Raw genomic sequence first — 22,327 nt, forward strand, 5'->3', positions numbered from 1 at the left:
GCGCAGCTTTGTCGCCCCCGCCAAGCGCCCTCGCCAGATAATTGCCACCGATAAAAGCCGTGGCGTTCAACACAGCCCCACCAACCATAATCGCGATGCTCGCCATGGTGCTATATTGCAGAGTCTTTTTTTCAAATCATTAATTTCAGACGCTGTCAGGAAGGATTTTTTGATCCTCGAGGTACTTTTTGAGCGCAATGCTGCCCGCCATGACGGCGGTGAACTGCACGTAATTCATCGCGCTGCTGCTGGGATCAGAAGTAAAATTCTCTTTTACAACCTTTTTTGCGGCCCAGCCGATGCCAGCGGCTAAGCCAGTGAGAGTAGCGGCGTCTATGATGGTCTTAACAAGCTTGTTGTCGGACATGATAGCGGTTGATATAAGTAAAAACAAAAGTTTAAAATAAATTAATCTGTCTTTTCTTCTTCATCCTCGTCATCCTCGCCATCCTCGCCATAGTATGCGGCGGCCAAAATATCGCGGATTTTATCTCCTTCTTCATCTTTTTCAAACAATGTTGCACGCAAAAGATCGCGGACTGTATGAAAAATCTTTACGTTGAAGTCGTACCATAACAGCCCAATACCAAAAATTGCTGCTGAAGAGATACGAATTTGGGGAACGTCAACTTTCTTCATGTTTATCTACTACAGGTGAAAGTTTAAATCATTTTTTTCAAACCTTTTGTCTGTGTCGCGCGAGCAGGTTCTGGCTCAACACGCGCGGGCTCAGGCGCGGGCTCCGGTGTTTTTTTGGCGAATGCGGTCTTGAGCTCTTCACGTTTGTAATAAATCCCGACAAGTGAAACGACTATGCTGGCAACAGCAAGCCATTGGGTGGTGCTGAGGTCGATATTTTTTTCTCCGCTGCAGTTTGAGCTTTCGCCTTCTGTAGTCGGGGCTGGCTCGGGGGCCGCTGTTGTGGCTTTCGCCTTGTTGCTTGCCATATAAGCCTCAGCTGCTTTTTTCTGTTGCTCCCGGGCCAGCCGCGTTCTTTCAGCAACCATTTTTCCAGCGGCCACACGCTTGGGATTTTTTACGCGCTGCGTTGACGTTGTTGTAGTCGGAGTTGTCGCTTGCTGTGTGACATCGACGGCAGGTGCGCTCTCGGATTGTTCGGTTGACATGATGAGCAAATATAATAATGCTTAAAAATTCACTCAGGATTTTTCTGCAATCACTCAGCGGTTGTTGAGGATTGCTCTTCCGATTTTACTTCGGCCTTTTTCTCCAAATGTGAGTTAAAATCAACATGTTTTGTGGTGATCAGCGCCGCGTTGGCCGCAGCAAGAAACCGGCCGCACTTCAAAGCAAGGTTGCCGGCCAGATTGGAGAGCTCTTTGTTTATGATGTAGTCGTTTCTGAGTTCTTTTTGGTAAGCGTCGATGTCTTTGATGTTGACGGTCATTCCGACCACTTTGGATACAAGAAAAATAAAGCTGTCGATCAGGCTTTCTGTTGTCTTTGAGCCCACGTACGTCTCGTAGCGTTTGGTGTATTTCTCGACCTCTTTGTCGCTCAGGCGCTTCACCTGCTCGTGGGTTAACTGCACTCCGATGGCCTCTTTGGCTTTGCCTGTAGACACCAGCACGGCCAGCTGCTCACGAAGAGCAGGAGTGTCAGGTCTGGGGGCGGTTGGAACAAGGTCACCCGCTACAACACTCGACGGCTCAGGCTCGGGTTGAAGTAGGTTCATAACTTCTGCTAACGCGGCCTCTTCTTCAGCCATTGTTCAAGGCTATATACAGCTTCCATTTTTTTTTTATTCAAAATAACTTCACCCCGTAGGTGTGGCGAAGCGAGAACACGAGATAAGAGAACTTTCGCTCTTTCAGCTTTGAAACCAGACCTTTGTACTCATCCTGAGAGAGTTCGCCGGCGTAATCATCAAAAATGGCTTTCGTGGTCTTGGCCGAGGGGGTGTAAAAGAGAACGATCGTCGCCACGTTCTCCCGGAAGGAAGATGTTATGCCGGTCATCTTCTGAGTCAGCACCCAAACGCTGATGCCCGTATGTCGAGCAGAAAAGGCGAGATTCACCAGCTCGCCTGTACGCCCTTTCACATCTTTGGAGGCTGCGCAGTCATCGAGTATTATGAGCGTGTTGGCGCCCTCGAAAAGCCATCTCACGAGCTTCAACCACTTTTCCACGTCGTGCTGCTCACACATTATCACATCCATTTTTGGATCATTTTCACCAATTCTGTGGTAGGTCTTGTTGTGCGCGAATGTCGGGCAGATGAGCACGATGTAGTCGAACTTGAAGCGGAAAGGGCCGTAGATCTGGTCCAACACAAACCTTGATTTGCCTGAATTCGTCGGCCCCACAATGAGAGCGTTGAAGGGTATCTTGCTTGGGTCCATATTAAAACTGTACAGATTCTAGCTGTCTTTCCATAAGGTTGAACTGGGAGTCGGAGATTACGAATACATGGCATTTCACGTCGCCTGAGCCTTCGGCTTTCCGCTCAATTTCCAGCTGGACCTCGTCTGTACTGTTCACAATGCGGGTGCCGCTGCCGTACATCGACTGGTCCGCCATGGAGCGCATGTCAATCACAAGCCCGAACTTATCACCGGTGTAAAACTTTGTCGCATTCATGTGCTCGGTTTTATTTTTTTCTTCCACAAAGAAGCGGTGGGCCTCTTCCCACATGTCCTTGCCTTCGATGCCGTCGTTGAAAAGCATGTTGGGCGAGCCGTTGACCGTGACGCTGACTTTCGTCAGAGCCGGGAAAATGAATTTTTCTGAATCTCTGTCGCCCGCAGTATACGGCTCTACAAACAGGAGGAGGAGGGCTTTTAGTGACCTTCTTTGGGCGTTGACTTTGATGTTGATTCTCGTGTCAGTTCCTTTTTTGAAAGACACCTCTTTGTCATGCATCACGTGGTCGTAAGTGAACTCTTTGCCGCTGGAGTAAACGCTGTGTGCCTCGTCCGCCAGAGTCTTGCTGCGGATAATTTCGTACTCGAGCTGGATGTTGGTCAGCTTGTATTTCAGCTGGGTTGTGTGGGAGCCTCTGACCACATGTATAGCTTTAGCAAGTTTTACATCGAACGTGAGGTCGTTGTAAAGGGCTTGGGGGTAGAAAACACCGGGGTTGGTTAAAATCTGGTGGTCAAGCCTGATCCGGTACTTGCTTCCGTGTACCTCGTTCAGCTTGTTTTCAGCGTCGACGCCCGAGGTTTTCTTGTCTCCCGCGCCTGAGCGGATCTTGCATAGATCCTCGCTCTGAATCCATTCGCGGAGCATGTTGTCTCGCTTTTCCTGCGAAAGGAAAAGGTCTTCGAAAGTTTTGTAGATGTCATAGCCAACCGTGTCTTGCAGGATAGTGCCTGCAAACTTCACGACCAGCCTGTCAACGAGCGCCCGCGTGACGTTCTGAACAAGGAAGTTGTTGGCGTGCCCTCCAGAAATGTCGATGTCAAAGCGAAGCGCTAGCGAGCTCGGCACCAGAACCTCGTTCTCGTTCAGCTTGGGCACGGAAACATACAGCTTATCCCCGGGGTTGGCTTCGGAGCGGATAAAGGTGATTCGCTTGACCGCGCGCTCGGCCTGCATGGCGTGTAATGTCTTTTCGTTGTAAGTTGGGCTAAGGTTCTCTGGCACTGACATTGTGTATTAATACACCGGCGATTATTTTTCTAATTTAAAAAATAACAGGCTTGCAGGCTCGTGTCATGTTGATTAATTCACCTTCACATTTCATTACCGAGCTTAAAATTCACCATCTTTATTAACTTATCACTACTCACGATGAATTCGATAGCGTTGATCCTAACAGTATGCAGGACACCTATCATATATGAACTCAGTTAAATGACCTTGCTCTCCATGAGTTCTCGTAGCTCAGTGGATAGAGCGCCCGCCCGGTGTTCGGGAGGTCATGGGTTCGATTCCTGTCGGGGACTCAGAATTTTTCTTTGTCCCACGCTCGTGTCATGTTGATTAATTCACCTTCACATTTCATTACCGAGCTTAAAATTCACCATCTTTATTAACTTATCACTACTCACGATGAATTCGATAGCGTTGATCCTAACAGTATGCAAGACACCTATCATATATGAACTCAGTTAAATGACCTCGCTCTCCATGAGTTCTCGTAGCTCAGTGGATAGAGCGCCCGCCCGGTGTTCGGGAGGTCATGGGTTCGATTCCTGTCGGGGACTCAGAATTTTTCTTTGTCCCACGCTCGTGTCATGTTGATTAATTCACCTTCACATTTCATTACCGAGCTTAAAATTCACCATCTTTATTAACTTATCACTACTCACGATGAATTCGATAGCGTTGATCCTAGCAGTATGGAGGACACCTATCATATATGAACTCAGTTAAATGACCTCGCTCTCCATGAGTTCTCGTAGCTCAGTGGATAGAGCGCCCGCCCGGTGTTCGGGAGGTCATGGGTTCGATTCCTGTCGGGGACTCAGAATTTTTCTTTGTCCCACGCTCGTGTCATGTTGATTAATTCACCTTCACAATATATCGCTATGTCGGAAGGCGGCGAATTTGGTTACAAAGACACGGACCTTGATAACCGGATTAACCAGAACGATGATGATGATGACGAACAAGAGGTTAACAGAACCAAACCTTTTGACCCAGGTGCGGCATCCACTCCCTACCAACCCGGCGCCCCCTACAACGAGGGCGTACAAACGGAAATGAGTACTTTTCGTCACGAGCAGTCCGGCCTGCCTGACACTTCTTATGCCGAGACATCATTCATTGTTGGAGAAAATATCCCTTTGCTCGAGCCTTTCATACATAACGAGGACAAACCGGCCATGCTTGAAAGGGCAAAAGAAAAAATCAAAAGTTGGTTCCCGAAGGTAGACTTCAAAAAATTGGGCCCAATTGGTTTCAGCAAAAAAGGTAGTCAAACTGAGATCGTTTCATTTGGCCCAAGGGGAGGTGAGTCTAAAATTTTCAAGATTGGCGACCAAGGGTTACAAAAAGGTTTCACAGACGCGAAAAAAGCAGCTCTGGGGCCAAGAGCTGAAAACATCATAGCTGAAGACCGCGACACCATCAGAGAACAACGCCAAAGACAGATAGAGGCAGAGAGACAACTACGCCAGGCGGAAACACTCGCTTCGCAAAGAGAAGAAGAAAAGAAAGAAATCGAAGTTCTGAGAGGTAAAATCGGGAAAACTAATGCTCAGATTGATGCCATTCAGGATAATCATGGTTCGAATCTTGAAAGTGAAGCAGAGCTGCGTAGGCTGAAAGAACTGAAAAAGAACTATCAAAGCGATTTTGAAAACAAGAAAAAAGAATTGGACTCGCTTACAAAAAAAGTACAAGAAATAGATAAATTGAAAGCAAAGCTTGAAAGAATCAAGACCTTGCGCGCACAAAAAGAAAGTGAAACAAACGCCATGGAAGAAAGGCTCAACCAAACAAAACCGTTGGACGACCTGAAAGAGCAGGAAAGCGAGCTGCAGCGCCAAAACGAGGAAGACCAGGCAATCATTCAAGATGAGAATGCCTCGCCCTCCGTCAAAGAAGCCGCAGAAGGCAGAGTGGCAGGAAGAAACGAGGAGATCGCGCGTTTGCAAACTCAGATTGCGGAAAGGGAAAGGGGGCGGCCTCTCATGGAAAGGGTCAAAGAGATCTTCCAAAAATATGGCGTGACGTTGACCGCTTTTCCTAACGCCGCCGGGACCACAATCGGAGCTGTCATCGGGGCCCTCACCAGAGGTTTGAAAGCCACCGGCAAAGCTTTGGGAAATGGCCTCAAAGATATTGCCGCGAAACTTGGTTCTCTGCAGCCCGGGCTGATTGGCTCGGTTGTGAGCTTTCTATTCAAAGCCGCCGGCCAATTCGTCGGGTTTCTGGCCGAGCACACCTGGCTGCTCATTCTTGCCGCGGTGGCCTTTTTGTTCGAAAAATATCTTAATAAGCGGCGTTAACTTTACCGCCAAGCCATGAACAGCAAAGCCGAGAATCCTACTACGCCAACAATGACAGCTGTTTTGTTTATTTCGTGTTGCGATGTTTCATCTGGAGCCTTGGGCTCTATTTTTTGTGCCGTCGGCTGTGCTTGCTGAGTTTCGGTAGAAGCTGATTTCCTTGATTCGGCTGTTGCGGCTTTGTGTATCGGGTTGGACGGATGGCTGTTGGGCGGGTTAATTTTTGACGGGCCGCCTGCCATTAGTTTGAGCGCAGCTTTTTTTGTCTCCGGGTTTACCTCGTTGTTCACCCCAAGTTTCATCCCGGAGACCGCCTGTTTCAGCTTGTTGTTGTAACCGATTGTGCTTTCGGTGTTTATTATCATTTGCGCGGGCATGAACCAGGCTATGGGGACTACAGCAAGATTGAGCCTGACCTTCGCTTGATCCACCGCAAGCTGGTACCTTTGTACGCTCTTGGCCAGGTCGGGCTGTCTGATCGCGCCTTCCATCAGCACCAGGAACTCGCTTTGGGCTTCTTTCGCCCGGCCGCCAGAGCCGAGAATGCTGCTGCGGACGTTGACTTGCGCGCCCAGGACGCAGTAAACGAAAGCCTCGATTGACTGGTTGATTCTCGACAACCCCACCTGCCTCAAACCGGATGCTGTGTTTGGCGCGAACCAGTCATACTGGGCCACGGCATAAGGTTCAATGAAAGAAAGCAGATTTCCTTTGCTTGCCGCACCGCCTTCATCACTGAATTTATAGAACCCTCTTGGATAAGCGGTTCCTGTTTTCAACGGCCCGTGCCCTGTCACGCCAATGTATACACTTCCCAAGCCGTGCTTTTTCCCTTGTGTGAAGCGAAAATCGCTCGAGGGATCAATGCCGAACTCGTCGCATATCCTTTTGTACGAAGCAACGTCCTAATGATTGTTCATTTGGCTGAACGTCGGGTCTCCGGGCAAAGCGCTTATGCTCTGAATACCTCCTAGCTGGTACAAAATGCGCCTGACCGTGAAATACACGTGGAAGATATAAAAGCTCTTATCTGCGGGGGGAGATTCATCCCGCTGTCAAAGATTTCGCGAGAAACTCCGCAACCTTGTGTCGCGCAGAAAACCGCGAAGTTGAGCTGTTGCGGCCAATATTTCATGTCTGGCCCTCCTAACCAGTGTTTTGATTCGGTTCCAGAAGTGTGCCTGAGTTTGATTTCTTGAAATATTTCTCTGAATTTTGTTGTGAAATATTGCCCAGGCGTGACGTAGATTTTTATTTCGGCGTTGAATATTTTCTTCAAGCTTGGCGCTTTACCGTCGAAAGGTACCGCAGGGATGGGCAAGGAAACTTTTGAACCAAGTGGCGACAATTGGTAAGGAAAACCCCCGCTGTCTCCCAAACCGAGCGCCTGTTTCATTTCCGCGCTCCAATACCGCCTGTCTGAGCCGAAGACCCTTTGAAACGAGCCTTCGCTTTCTTTGAAAAACACCTCTGCTGTTGCGTTATTTTTCTCGTCGATGCTTTCTTGTGAAACGAACCGGCTTTTGTCCGCTTTTGGAAAGTGGTTTAAAAAATTTGTCCACGACTTTTTCTTGGCGGCATCTGCTTTTTTCACAAACTCAGGATCTTTCCACAAATTCGCCATTGTATTTGAACACAATTTTGTTTGTTAAATATAAAAATGGTTGTTCTCACTATTGTCACACAAAAGAATGGAGAGACTATCTATTTTGAAGAGCCGATACCGAAAGTACATTTCATGAAACTCATTTCTTGTAGTTTATTCAACAGCTGGGACACTTTGAAAAAAGAAGGTTCAGCCTCCTTGGGAGATAAAGACAAAGATAGAGCTTTGTCAATTAGTAAATTACTCCCAGGGTATTATGATTTAGAAAGCCTGGCAAAAGAAATAGAAGTTCTGTTCGCAAAATATAGTTATAAGTTGGAAACAGAAATAAATCAACCTGCTGGCCAGCTTATAATAAAAAATTTTGGGGTTGGGACAAAGCCGATTGAACTTGATCGCGATTTAGCCGGTTTGCTTGGTATTGGGCGAAAGTTGAAGACTATAACATTCGTAAAACGGATTACATCTCTAACGACATATTTTATTCATTGTAATTTGATCGACGAAGAAAAGAATCTGTTCAATGGCAAAAAGTCGGATGTCTTAGCCCTGTTCGATGTGAAAGGGAAGCCTTTTTAAAAGGTAAGCTACCACGGTTCTCCGGAACAGGTTTTGCGAGACTGTTCTACAGAAGAGTTTATAAATACCATCACCATTAGCGTAAAGACGAAAATGGCGAACTCTTTGATTTCAAAAGCTTCCCGCTTCTTTTTGAATTAGAGTTAAATTAAATTTCTTTATACACGCAATGTCTTCAGCAAATCTGTTACCTCCAAGCGCGCCGCCTGCCGAGCCTCTCTATCCAGTACTGGCGTCGTCTTCTGAAAATTTCCGCTTGCAAAAGATCAACGAGATTTCCAACACTTTGGACCGTGAGGTCGGCTACTATCGCCTCGTTGCTAAAAAATACAAACGGACGAGAAAGTTCGTTAATTGGAGTGCCGCCGGCTCCAGTGTTCTCTCGGCAGCTTTTTCCAGCGCTAGTTTTGGCTCCGCCCTCTCTTTGGTTGGCCTGCCGGTAACAGTTCCTTTAGGCGGCGCTGGGGGGTGTTTCGCTCTCGTTTCTTCGGGGCTGATAATCGCCAGCAAAAAACTTGAGTCGAAAATAAAAAAACATCAAGAGATTACCACGCTCGCCGTTGCCAAGCGGGATACAATCAACAGACTGCTCTCCAAAGCTTTGAACAACAACGAAGTGTCTTCCCACGAGTTTGACACCATCCTTTCCGAGTTTCAGCAGTATAACGCTCTAAAGGAACAAGTCCGAGCAAAACTGCTTCGCTAGCCATCAAAGAGAAAGCTTCCTGATGTTGATGTACAGAAACTGGAGAAAGACATCCGCGGCAGACTTGAAGCAGAAATGATAAAAAAAATCACGAACCCTCCCGCTTCGAACTGACATTTAAAAACTCCCGGGTTTTCTTCCATGTTATTAAAAGATGATTGTGTGTTTCCACATGCTCTGCCTTTTCGTTCATGAAGAAATGTTTACTCCTGAGTGGCAAAAAGATGCTCGAGATATTACTCGCGAGATCGTCGCTGCAATGGTTGAGGCAAAATAGTAATCTTTGAATTTCTTGTTGAAGAGATGCGTATATTTGGTATTCTATGATGGATCGTGGACAAACTTTCGATGTTGTTGACACACCTCCACCCGACAAGCGCGACTGGCCATCTCTCGAAGACTTTCAAGAGCCAGAAGAAACGCTTAGATGGCGTGATATAAAAGTGGGGACGTACAGAGTCCTTGCATTGTACAACCAAGGTCGGAACAAATACGGACCTTCAGTTGTGTTAAAACTTGAAAAAGAGAACGGTTCAACCTTTTTAGTGTGGGCGCCGGTTTCGTTGTTTTATGCGATGGAAAAAAGAGAAAAAACAAACTTCATCTTGAATCTTGGTGCTAAATTGTCGGTAGAAACAGGCAATGTCTACTACGATTTCAAACTTTGTTGAAGAAACCCAGTCGACATCAGAAAACAGAGACCGCCGCCATTTTGTTTTGTTACAGTTGCTTTGACTGGCTAAAAAAAAAGGTTTTTCTCCCCCGTTTTTTCACCTGTTTTTTGTGACACTGCACGCGATCTCGATGATGTTTTCTTATGTCTCATGAAATTTAATAAAGGCTCGGTCGTACTCGTGGACGTCATAAATTGGGTATCCCAGATAGTGGAAAATGTTTTTTTTTTGTAGCAATCGTGGCAAAGACCGTTTTTTCCCCCGTACAGCAAAAAGGATCAAAATAATTTTTGCCGTACAAGTAGCATTTTTTGCAATGCAACACCTTTACAAGTTTTCCTGCTCTGGCGCAGTAAGGGCTTTCTTCTATTTCTTGATGCACTTTTTCTTTGATTTGTTTGATTTGTTTACTTTCTTGTGTGTTGCTTGACTCCGCGGTTGCCATGGTTCCTTGCGGTATAATACGTATCCTCATTTCTCTAATTGTGTTGCCTTCAGCTCGAGCAGAACGAGATCGAAATCCTTCTTCGCTTTTTTGCCCTTCCGCATTAGCCGCTGGTTTACAGTTTTCCCTCCACAGCCCCTGCATAACCGGTAGGCGCACTGCACCCCGACCCCGCAGACCCGACATGGGGCGGCATTCTCATCCCTTTCTTTAGCTGGTAGTTGTGCTGCTTGCACAAGGTCCCCACACACCGCTTTCCACAACTTTCTTTCCGGCCCCGCATCAGCCACGCGCATTTGTTTGTTGCTCGAAGCATCGCTTATGCTCGGACGGTATAACAGCGGGCTCGTTTGTTTCTAATTGGTGTCCCTTCCTCCCCGTTGTTTTAAGTAGTATATGGTGTAGTCGACAAATACTGTTTCAGAGAGGGACTCAGCAGTTCCCCGTTTTGCAACCCCCAGCTTTAACCGAAGCGAGCTTGCGAGCTTCGGTATTAAAGCTGGGGGTTGCAAAACGGGGAAATACTTCTCCTTCTGTGAAACGGTATTTGTCGACTACACCATATACTACTAGAACTAAACGTATAAGATCACATAAGGCACCCTGGATCAACTCAGACTTGAAGAAAGGTATGCGCGATCGTGACGCTGCCAAGAGAAAAGCTGTGAAGTCAAATGATCCATGCGATTGGGCAAAGTATAAAAAGCTGCGAAACTCAATAAATAATAGGATCAAAACTGCTAAGGCATCTTATTTTTCGAAAGCTTTTATGCAATTTGAGGGCAACTCTAAGAAAACTTGGCAAACAATTAATGAACTTACATCTCGCCGTAAAAGCAATGAGACTGTGAAAGAACTAAAAGTAAATGACGTTGTAATCAATAATTCTAGTGAAATTTCAGATACTTTTAATGACCATTTTTCAACAATCGGGCCCAGACTTGCCAATGAAATACCTCCAATAGGTCAAAATGATGATTCGAGCTACACTAACTTTATCACTTGTAACAACAAAACATTCCATTTCTGTCCAACTAGCGGTAATATTGTTTTTTCTCATCTAAACAAATTATCTAGATCTAAAGCAACAGGCCTTGATAACATTTCTGCTAGATTAATCCGTGAATGTGCTGATCTTATTTCGGTCTCTTTATCTGACTTCTGGTATATTTCCTGACGATCGGAAATGTGCTAGAGTTACTCCGTTGTTTAAGCAGGGTGAGCGATCTGATCTAAATAATTATCGACCAATTTCAGTCATTCCAGTAATTGCTAAGGTATTCGAGAGTATCGTGTATGACCAGCTATATAGCTTTCTAACTAAAGAGGACGTAATTTCTAAACAACAGTCGGGCTTTCGCGCATTGCATTCAACTGTTACTGCTCTATTAGAAGCTACCGATAGTTGGGCGTTTAATATCGATCGCGGAAATGTTAATGCTGTAGTTTTTCTCGATTTAAAAAAAGCGTTCGACACTGTTGATCATGAAATTCTTTTAACTAAAATGAACCTTTACGGAGTTCAAGGAATAGCTCTTGACTGGTTCAACTCATATTTAACTAGCCGTACACAACGATGTCTTGTTAATGGTTCTCTTTCTCAAACCTGTTCGCTAAAATGTGGGGTACCTCAAGGAACAATCCTAGGTCCCCTATTATTTCTTATTTACATTAACGCTTGCCCAACTGCTTATCATCATGTCAGCTTAGGATGTATGCTGATGACACCCACATCACATATGCGGGAGCTGATCTGAGCTCTATACAGTCTAATCTAAATCACGATCTAAGTAATTTAAACAAATGGCTTACTTCTAACAAGCTTACTTTAAACGCGACTAAAACTGAATTTATGTTGATTGGTTCCAGACAAAGATTGAGTACCCTTCCAGATACACTTGAGCTGTCAATTAATAATGTTCCAATAAATCGTGTCTCCTCAGTCAAATCGCTCGGTGTGTTGATCGACGAAAAACTTGGCAAACCCATATTGATAAATTGTCTAAAAAGATTGCATCTGGGATCGGTGCCATAAAACGAGTTAGGCCTTTTGTTCCACCAGCTACACTGCTTTATGTATACAGTGCTCTAATTCAACCTCATTTTGACTACTGCAATCTTGTCTGGGGTAATAGCGGTAAAACTTTGTCGGACAGGCTACAAAAGCTTCAGAACCGCGCCGCTCGCGTGTTAACTTCCTCTAGTTATGATACTGATGCCAAAGGTCTAATACGACAACTGGGTTGGAAAGATTTGTGTACCCAGCGTCAAATTCAGAAAGCCTTAATGGTATATAAATCTTTAAATGGCTTGGTTCCTGAATACCTATCGTCTAAATTTCTAAAACGTAGTGGAATGCGCTATTCTTTAAGGGATTCCAAAAACAAACTGGTTGTACCTCATCCACGAACTAACTATATGAAAAATAGCTTTAGTTACAGTGGTGCAACTCTCTGGAACAGCCTACCCTGCAATCTCAGGATGATAAAATCCTTTAATCAATTTAAAAGCAAAGTTAGACACGGCATTCATGGAAAACAGGATTAGTTTAATATTTAAATTAGGATTTACTACTTCAATTTTTATTAATTAGTATTTAGCATGGACTGTTTATTAGTAGTTTATTAGTATTAATTTATATATATATATATAACTTTAAATATTAGTATTACCTGATGATTTTTAACCGTGTATAAAGAAATGTTAAATAAATAAATAAATAAATAAATAGATGTTGTCATGCACATCTGTGGCTACACCATGAATGTATAACTTTGTATCCACGACTTCACTACAGACACTGAAATGTTTTACAAATTTACCACCGCTGTCAAACACCTTTAAGGTACAATCGTCGCGGTCCCCGATAATGAAATGTCCGCTGGAGTTTGTAGCAATACACACTGGCTCCTTCAGCTTGTGCTCCTCTTCACCCTCCTGACCAAATGACAATGTTACACAACACTGTTCTATGCCGTGCTTACGCAATACTTCAGTTAATCTTTGGTCGCGCAAAGGATCAACTTTGTCTTCTCCGACATCAACAGTAGGCCAAATCCAGGGATCTACGCCTTTATTGACTGTTTACGTGACATCGTAGACGACACGATTGACGTGGCAAACACTGGAAATGATTTGTCTGCGTTCGTGTTTACCAAACAAACCCAGCCCATACTCCCCCGAGGCCTTTCTTGAGCTGAACATCAAAACTATTCTGAACTGCTGACAAAGAGTTCAGTTCTTCAACGCAAATTCTACATGGTGATATGGCGTCCTCGGGATTGTCTAGTTTCTCTAGTATTGTCGCCATGACTCGATATTGCATTGCTAGAATACGGTCAGACGTTTCTAGAGCTTCATTACCAAAGGCTTCTGTTGCTTTTCTTCAAGAATCTTCGAATCTCTTCTTTGCGTCAGAAAGAGCCCTCGTAGCTGATTCATCCAGGTCAATAAGCTCCAACTTCTTCATTTCCTCGGCGAGAGAAAATGCTTCATCACAAGCTGCTTGTGTTGTTGACGCGCCTGGCTCGCTTCTGGACCTTGCCTTATCAGAAACGTCATACAAAAACCCGATTCCTTCCTCAAAGAAGCTAATACTCGCTAGCAAATCTTTCCTTGATAATCCATCCAACTTAGACTTGATATCATCGATTTCACGGACGATCAATCGACGGAATTTTTGTTCTGTTACATCGCCATCTTTCAGCTTCTCCGCTACCTTATCTCTGCCTTTATTCACAAGCAAGCCAATAGTCGCTTTAACCAGGGTTGTTACAATAGAAGACATTGTAAAACAGATATCAGAACTGCTGCGTGTTTAGCAGAAACGATGTTGGTGAAGGTTAGTGTCACGATTATTGAAAATATGACGTCAGCATCAGAAGCCCCCGCTCAATGGAACGTAACTTCGTATTTTGGATTGGAATTTCAATTGTCAGTTCTTTTTATTGGTTTTGCTCTAATATTCAGTAAATTTAATAGTCAATCTGAAGCCAAAATAGTGATAAATTACGGCATTAGCTAAGAAATAGGATGGACTTATCAGCCTTTATTTTGATTTACTGCATTTCAGTCAGAGTGCTCCCCAGTCCTAAATGTACATCAGGATCGTCTTATGTTCCTTGGAGTGACCTCTGATAGAAAAGATACTACTTGGGTCGATAAACAGGAAATGTGACGATATACACAATCCACCGTTTACGAGCACTCTCTCTTGTCTCTCTTACAGTGGCGGTCCAGACCTTGAGCTAAGGGGGCGGGGCGGGGGGGGGGTGGTGGTATCCAGACCTTGAGCTAAGGGGGTGGCCCGTTTTTTGTTTTTTTGCTTGCCCTGTCGGCTATTCTTTCTTGTGCGGTTTTTTTTTTACCCAAAATAAGAAGGGGGGCGGGGGGAGAGCCCAGGCCCTCCGTCCCCCCTCCCCTGGATCCGCCACTGTATTATATTGATTATCGGCAAGAGAACGATACGTGATATTAGGCAAGTTATCTCAGTCGCATTTAATTTTACGGCCAGAAAATTCCGGATTTATCGTCATGACATGATGCACTTATGCGAATAATTTGATATTTAAAGAGGTTTAAAAGACAGAAAACCTCTGAAACGGTCTTTAAATGCTAGATATAACCACTTACTTTAAATTTTGAGATAATGTATTTGACATTGCAAATCCTGTAATAGAGTTCGTTTGGTTACAGTTTGTTATTCATCATTCTATTAACATGTTCAAGTTTTGTATCTGATTACTTGTACAATAAATTGTTTGTTGCGTTTCATCAATTCGACTCCATCAATCGCACAGCGTAAGGGCTTGGGGAATAAACGAAAAACTAGACCAAATCGAACATGAGGAAGGAATAAAGATTATTTTTGTTTTATTCCCCCAAGTCTCGCAGCCAAGTTAGAATTTTATCACATCAAAATTGGCTTATTGATAACCTTGGCGTATACCCAGATATAGCCTGTGAACAGGCTCTGGCTTGAAGGGTCTGACCGCAGCTGGAAGGGCCGAGAGGAAACTGGATGAGAGTGAAGTGGCCGAGGAGGGAATGGGGTGCGGGTTGGGGCGTCTCCCCTCCTCTCTCTCTCCTCCCCTCTCTTCTCTCCGCTTTCATCCCGCTTTCCATCCTCGATTAGAGAGCCTTTTCACGGGCTTACCCAGATACTCTTTTAACTTCAATTATGTAGGACTATTATATGGTACTACGCATCTGCAACTTTTATTAATTCTTCAATTCCTTCCATCGATCTCGCTCGGACTGCCCAACCTTTGTTATTACCAGTATAGCAAATAACTATTTGGGGTTTCTTATACCTCAGGTGTAAGGTGAAACACCTAAATATGACGGGGTGTTTAAAATTCTTAACGTATTACAAGCTGCTAATTCAAGATAGAAGAACTGAGAACATATCCATGAAAAAAGGAAGAAAAATTTCAATTATTTTCACTCTGTAATGACTGTAATGTACCGGTCGACGCGAATTAAACTTCAACAATCCCGCTTCCGGCCAACCCCAAAATAAAAAGTGCGCGAATTTCTCCAAGTCCCCTCCCCTCCATCCCTTCCATTTGGTTTCAAATTCCCGCCCCCCTCCCCACCCCACCCCTGCGCTCAGCGACGAGTCAAATGCCCGGGGTATGTCCGGGGACGGGGAGTCGATGTTTCTATGTGATCAATTACGTAATTTTCTGGCTGAAATTTTATCTTTTCTGAATCTGTTTATTCTGATGTCCGAATGTTTGCAAGTGTCGTTTGAGGTTACGATAACTGCGTGTAGCAGACGCGAAAAGTCTCTTTTCGTTCCCATACATTCTCGGTAATTTTGTCGACAAACTTTTTTCTTCCGAATTCGGTTTATTCTAGTGTTACAATCTTTGCATGCGTTAGTTATTGAGCGTTGCAAAGTATGGACACGCAGGGTTACTACATTGGCGGATAGCAAACAGAAAACGTAGTAATTGTATTGTCCTTGTATTTTTGCCAAAATTTTCCCTTTTTTTCGAATGTGGCGCGCGCGTGCGTTAACTCTTTTGACAACTTTTAACACTTATTGTAGGTCGATAACAACTGTTATTAAACTCCCTATACATTCAGACCTTACAAATAATAATGCCAAATACCGCAATTACACTCCATCTCAACTCAATGAACTTCTTAAGCTTTTACTTATTCTTATGAGTAAATTTGCGCCTTAAATTTCACCGCGCGGTTTTGAACTTCTTGTCAACAACAAACCAAGGAAATATCATCACAGCAAATTATCGCCTTTATCTTTATTTTAAATATATTTTAAAACTGTGAATTTTTCATTTACCCCAAACATTGCCTTCACTGTCGGCAGATCAAATCGTTCCAGTCAATAGAAAACATCAAACATGCGGTAAATCATCTTTAATTACTGCTAGTTTAATTTATTACAGCTATTAGCATTAAAAGCAATCACTAGACTATAGAAGTAACAACTTGACTTACTGTCTCGAATCTCTGTTTCTGGCAAACACTTGAAAAAACCACACCAAATCATTAAAATGAGACCTAAGGGCTAACTTTGTTGTTCAGTAGGTATTTCATTAGCTGTTTTTCATCGACTGAAAGATTTCTCACTCGCACAAAATGCGACGACTATTAAAACAATAACCCAACAAAATGATATCTTGTTGCCAATCTCGTCAGACCTGAACAAACACATCTTGTTACAACAGCAAGTATTTTGAAGTTAGGTGATCGCGTGATATCGGCCTGACAATACTGTTTCGTTTCCCTAGAAACGAAACAGGTAACAGGAAAAAAGCCAATTTTGGACATAACAATACTTGAGTCAATAGACTGATTTCCGTTCTGATGTAACATTCATCAAATGTGGAGAGCAAATCCATTCATTGTGTTCATAGTAACGACAAAATCTAAATACAGATAACCACGCGAATTCGTGTAAAAAATGTATGTGAACATTCAGTTTCTACAACTTAACATACCCATACGCCCTGAACCTGAATAGCTATGACTAGATACTGCGTATATCAAAAAGCTAAATACGAATACATAGTGTATGTCAGGGAATTATGTAGGAGAGCCAAATTCAACTAGATAAAGCGAAATTACTACAAAATTCCAAAACACTTCGTGGCCTAATTAACAAACACAATTCTGACTAATAAAGTTCACCCGTTTCACACTTAACAGAAGAATTCTGAGACGCGCACCGATTCAGCCTTACTTTGCATGACTATAGTAAATTGCTGGTTCATCAGGTGGTTTTGAATCTTCGGTAATCTCCAGGTTAGGGCTGAAAAGGTTCTTCTTCTGGCCAAACCCCATTTGATACTGCCAAATGTACACCTCAGAGCGGGGCCGGATATGCAGGTTAAGGGTTTCGGATTCTTCAGTGATGTTACTCCATTGTTGCTGCTCTGTGTTAACGCTCTTTCCACCATACTGGACTTTGAGGCTAAACTGATATTTGGAGATGGCCTCACTCAAAAGACCGCTTTGGTACTGTGCTCCCGCCTCGATGGACCAGTTGTGCTCTATGGAGGACATTTCACTCCTTGTGAAGCCAACGGTTTTCGTGATGGTTGTTTTCCAGTCGACTGTAACGTCGGTTTCATTTGCAAAAGATTTGATATTATGCCAATAACCAAACGCTTTTCCGTCGGTTTGAGCTATGCCGCCAGGTATAAAGTTGAGGACTGACTCGTGAACGCTGAAAGTGGCTGGGTTTTCGTCGAGATTCATGTTGGTGCTTCTGTGGTAAGGGACACTCCATTCGCCTGCTTGCTTCAAACAGTAGACATAATCAGTCGTACCCCAGAAGTAGAGACCATCACGGAACGCTTCGTGGATGCTATATTCAACGGCACCCTTGTCAGTGTTCATGTTCTCCACTCGTCGATAGACGCCCTTGTCGGCAAATACGATGTAGTAATTGCCAAACGCAGAGTAGTAGTGGCTTCCTCCACGACAGTTGGGATGAAGACTGTACACCACAGCATCTTTGTCTTCATTCATGTTGGTAACTCTACGATATTCGTTCCCTTTAATGATGTAGTACTGATCTTCGGTGGCCAAGTAGTGATCGCCCCACTGACAAGCTGGACTTAAGGAGTAAATCTTGATATCATTCCCTTCATGGAAATTTGCGCTTCTCATATAGACGCCAAGATCTGAACGAATGATATAATAGTCGTGCTTAGTACCACAAAAGTCGATTCCTCTGGCCTCCTCCGCACTCTTCGGCACGATCTCTGGATAATCTGGAAGGTTAGACATGACTTGAACTCAGTGTCTGCAGCTGAAGTTAGCCTTTCTTGTTGAGCACTTGCGAAGCAAGCAAACCTCGGGGCGTTGATTGTGAAAGTGAATACAGCAAGCTAATTCATGTATTGATATACTGTGACTTCCTTGTCGTAAAACCGCGCCCATGTCTCGTACCAGTCCCCTTCTTCTCTTAGGTCTCTCAGACATGGCTAATTTCGGTAGAACAACAGATCTCAAGGGGTCGGGGGGTAGGTGGTTGGGGGCGGAGGCATTTATCCCAAACACATTATTTTAATTATTCTAGTTAATTGATCTCTCATTACTGTCGCACAAACATGGCTCATGGCTTCTTATTCAATGCCCAGCTAAACGAAGATTTACTAGCATTCTTTAAAAAAATTGTTTGGCCGGTCATTTAGTGTTTTTGCTACTTTGACCAGCTGCCAGTCATTCAGCCACTTTTACCACACAACGAGAACTTTATTTTACCAGGCAAATACGTAAATTTGTCGCGAATGTTACAACTCAAGAAGCTTGGAAGCCAGCTCGATTGGTTTTACCGGAACAGTGCGACCTAAACAAACAAAAAAAAAAACCAATGAAACATTTAGCGTTACAAGAACTGGGCCCCCGCGGCCCAGTTGATATCGAAAGAAAAGAGCAAAAAACGTTTCTCTGAAGCAGCGCTAGCCAAAATCACAGCAACCCAATACCTCTCCATAGACGGGCGAAAAAATTCTAACCCAGCGATAAATTTATCATGTCCGATTCGCACCACTTGCCAACTAAACTTCAGCAGCACAGGGTTTTTTTTTATTGTTACATGAAACGTGCATAACTGCTTACAGCTTCGAACACTCTATGTAGAAAAGTATGCTTTTAGAAATAAACTTTTCGTTGAGAGAGGAGACTGTTACTTATCTGATAACAATGAAACAAGGAAATATCATCCACAGGATAATATCGCCATTGTGTTACATCTTTTTACCCCAAACATTACCTTTGCTGTCGGGACATGAGTTCGTTCCAGTTAATTGAAAACGTCAAACACGCTGTAATTATCTTTAATTACTGCTGGTTTCTTGAAACTATTAGCATCAAAAAGCAATCACTAGACGATAGAAGTAGCAACTTGACGTACTGTCTCGAATCTCTGTTTCTGCTAAACACTTGAGAAAGCACACCAAATCATTAAAATGAGACCTAAGGGCTTACTTTGTTGTTCAGTACGCATTTCACTAGCTTTGTTTGACCGACTGAAAGATTTGTCACTCGCACAAAATGCAACGACTGAATCGATAAGCCAACAAAATGACTTCATATTCCTAATCTCGTCAGACCTGAACAAACACATCTTGTGCAACAGTGGGAATATTTCTTAATAAGTACCAGGACGACTCTCAAACAGCGAAACATTATTTCATTGTGTAAAAAGTAAGTTCGTTGTGAAATTACAACCCAAGAAGCTTAAAAGCCAGCCACTGACAAAGCCAAAGATTAAACTTTTAGCAAGTGTTTTGAGGTTACGCGATCGCGCGATCGGTTTCACAATACTGTTTAATTACTGTTTCGTTTCCTTAGCAACAGGCAACAGGAAAAAAAACAATTTTGGGCATAACAATACGTGAATCAACAGATTGATTTCGGCTAATAAGCTGTTGACTTTTAAAATGTAATTTTGATTAAACATTCATCAAATGTGGAAAGTAAATCTACTCATTATGTTCATAGTGACGACAAGATCTAAATACAGTCGAACTGTAGCCACCCTCACTTCATGCAAGGAAAGAATAGGAGAATCCACACTCTTTCAAGCGATCAATACTTAAAACAAGGTTCAGTACCAACTTGTAACTTAACGGTATAATGTAGGTAACATTGTGTAAAAGTACTGTGCAATAAATTGCTCCCTCCTCTTCTACGGTATACAGCGCTGTATTTCTATGACTTACAGTTCACAACAAAATATCTCATTCCGTCATTTCGCAGTTGTTACGTTCAGGATGGCCGCTTAATACAGGTAAAATAACAAAGAAAGACAAACATAGGACTGCTACAGGGTGGCCGCGGCCGCTTATTAGAGGTGGCTGCCTAATACAGGTAACAAATACAGCGTTTGTATGAGCGAAAAATCGGGACTTTGAAAACTGGCCGCTTAATAGAGGGTGGCCGCTTAATACGGGGCCGTTATATACAGGTTTGATTGTACAAATAACTACTCGAATTTGTGTAAAACAAACATGAACAGTCCTGCGCGATGAACTTTCTACAACTTAACATATTCATCAGTGCCCACTTAAACCCGAATAGCTCGCTGAAAATAGTCGCCAACCATTATAAAGCCGTTTTTGGGACCCTCTAAAATTTTCACGAGATTGTCAAAGCCTATGAAGTTGAAGGAGGGATGTTTTAAAGAATAGCAATGAATTTGTGTTTGATTTTTATCGCAAAGGAATGCTTCTCTTTTCGACTACAGCATGGTGATACTGACAATATCTGGATAGTAGAGTGTATTATCGTTTGTCTCACGATGTAGTCACTTGAGATGTAGATCGCGACGTTTCGACTGCTTAGTGCTGGTCTTCTTCAGGCGATAAGGTCGACTGATTGCACGGTATCATTTATATCACAAAGGTCGGCTGTGATTGGTGCATTTCGATCCTCCTATTGTTCCATTGTTCCGGCGAGTAGCTGTTCCCTCAGTGGTCCGCTGTTGTACCGTTCTCCTGTTGTTGTGTTTCTTGATCGTGGGTATCCATGCTTAAGGAATTTCAATTCCACTATCCCTGTTGATGTTATTAGGGTGAAGTCTTATGTGAATAGCTTCCTTGACCCTACGTGTGTACCAGTGTGGATCTCGATCAATAAACTTGACCTCATTCCGGATAGGATAGTGGCCGGTCTCGTGGGTGTGTTTAGAAACGGCGGAGGTCTGGGTACGGGCGAGTCGTATATCCTTGTCGTGTTCTTTGATCCTCTCCTGCATAGATCTCGCTGTTTCCCCAAATGCGCGTGGCTGATGCGGGGCCGGAAAGAAAGCTGTGGAAAGCGGTGTGTGGGGACCTTGTGCAAGCAGCACAACTACCAGCTAAAGAAAGGGATAAGAATGCCGGCCCCATGTCGGGTCTGCGGGGTCGGGGTGCAGTGCGCCTACCGGTTATGCAGGGGCTGCGGAGGGAAAACTGTAAACCAGCGGCTAATGCGGAAGGGCAAAAAAGCGAAGAAAGATTTCGATCTCGTTCTGCTCGAGCTGAAGGCAACACAATTAGAGAAATGAGGATAAGTATTAAACCGCAAGGAACAATGGCTTCCAATGACCAAAGGTTTGAAGAAAGACTGGGAGAAGAACTTGCAAAAATCGATCCAGAAACGTTGCAGTATTTTAACCAATTACTTGCGGAAAACGCACCAGCCGTTAGAAAGCTTGTCGAGAACGTGATGGATGAACCTATTTCCCAAGAAACGTAGAAGCGTTTGCAAAAACCTTTACTTCCAAAACCTTACCAACCAAGACCCCCTCCACGGCAAAGAAAGGGGAGAAAAAATCAAGAGCTTCTGAAGGAGTACGACCCCTTTCCTGCGCAGAACATCCGAACAGTGACAGACTACCAGAATGAGATTCTGTACCTGTTCGATGATGTAACGCATGAGGGGGAAGAGAGTAAAGGACGGCGTTATATTCGATGGCACTTCATCAGAGGTCTGGGAAAAAACCTCACACCAGACTTTATGGAGAAGATATGAGAAAACGTAAGTACGTCTTTTTATCTGAGGCATGTTTTCTCGTATCAGTTGCGCAACATTGAGGATGGAACGGTGATTATTTACTACACAATCAAGGGCTCACCTTGGATTAACAGACTGGAAGATGCGGAAGAATGGCTCACCCCCAGGAAAAAAGTCGCCTTGAGCTTGAAAGTGTTGAAAGGTCGAATACAAAGTGGGTGTTTGAAAGCTTTTTCAACGCTGACCTGAAGGTTGTGATTGACAGGCAGCCATTGGTTGGAACAGGCCCGTTACCGGACTGGCTGCGCAACCTTGCCCATAGCCGGGCAATGGTGGCGTTGGACACGTATTACGACAACCTGTGCCTATGGCGGTGCATCGCTGTGCACCGAGGAGCGCGCCCAGATCGGTGCA

At 43.9% G+C, this 22,327-nt stretch overlaps 3 protein-coding genes and 2 pseudogenes across 3 annotated transcripts; 2 read left to right on the forward strand and 3 right to left on the reverse strand.

Annotated features, from left to right (window-relative positions):
- Nucleotides 1-2,364: 2,364 nt before the first annotated feature.
- LOC149115232 (uncharacterized) lies at nt 2,365-3,615 on the reverse strand. The gene has a single exon (XM_089284778.1). It carries the CDS (start codon nt 3,613-3,615, stop codon nt 2,365-2,367), a length of 1,251 nt encoding a protein of 416 aa, XP_089140904.1.
- Nucleotides 3,616-4,009: 394 nt separating this feature from the next.
- On the forward strand, nt 4,010-6,631 carry LOC149115233 (uncharacterized). The gene has a single exon (XM_089284777.1). It carries the CDS (start codon nt 4,464-4,466, stop codon nt 5,919-5,921), a length of 1,458 nt encoding a protein of 485 aa, XP_089140903.1. The 5' UTR covers nt 4,010-4,463; the 3' UTR covers nt 5,922-6,631.
- Nucleotides 6,632-8,913: 2,282 nt separating this feature from the next.
- On the reverse strand, nt 8,914-14,025 carry LOC110046956 (uncharacterized; annotated as a pseudogene).
- On the forward strand, nt 11,784-12,692 carry LOC149115234 (uncharacterized; annotated as a pseudogene).
- Nucleotides 14,026-16,306: 2,281 nt separating the features above from the next.
- Nucleotides 16,307-18,616, reverse strand: LOC149115235 (uncharacterized). The gene has a single exon (XM_089284782.1). It carries the CDS (start codon nt 18,197-18,199, stop codon nt 17,144-17,146), a length of 1,056 nt encoding a protein of 351 aa, XP_089140908.1. The 5' UTR covers nt 18,200-18,616; the 3' UTR covers nt 16,307-17,143.
- Nucleotides 18,617-22,327: the final 3,711 nt, after the last annotated feature.

This window comes from Orbicella faveolata, unplaced genomic scaffold (genome assembly GCF_042242905.1).
Source record: "Orbicella faveolata isolate gen_17 unplaced genomic scaffold, um_ofav_v1 contig_13, whole genome shotgun sequence".
Taxonomy (NCBI): Eukaryota; Metazoa; Cnidaria; class Anthozoa; order Scleractinia; family Merulinidae; genus Orbicella; species Orbicella faveolata.

Coding starts and splice junctions, on each gene's coding strand:
- LOC149115232 (XM_089284778.1), bottom strand. CDS start 3,615: ATGTCAGTGCCAGAGAACCTTAGCCCAACTTACAACGAAAAGACATTA.
- LOC149115233 (XM_089284777.1), top strand. CDS start 4,464: ATGTTGATTAATTCACCTTCACAATATATCGCTATGTCGGAAGGCGGC.
- LOC149115235 (XM_089284782.1), bottom strand. CDS start 18,199: ATGTCTAACCTTCCAGATTATCCAGAGATCGTGCCGAAGAGTGCGGAG.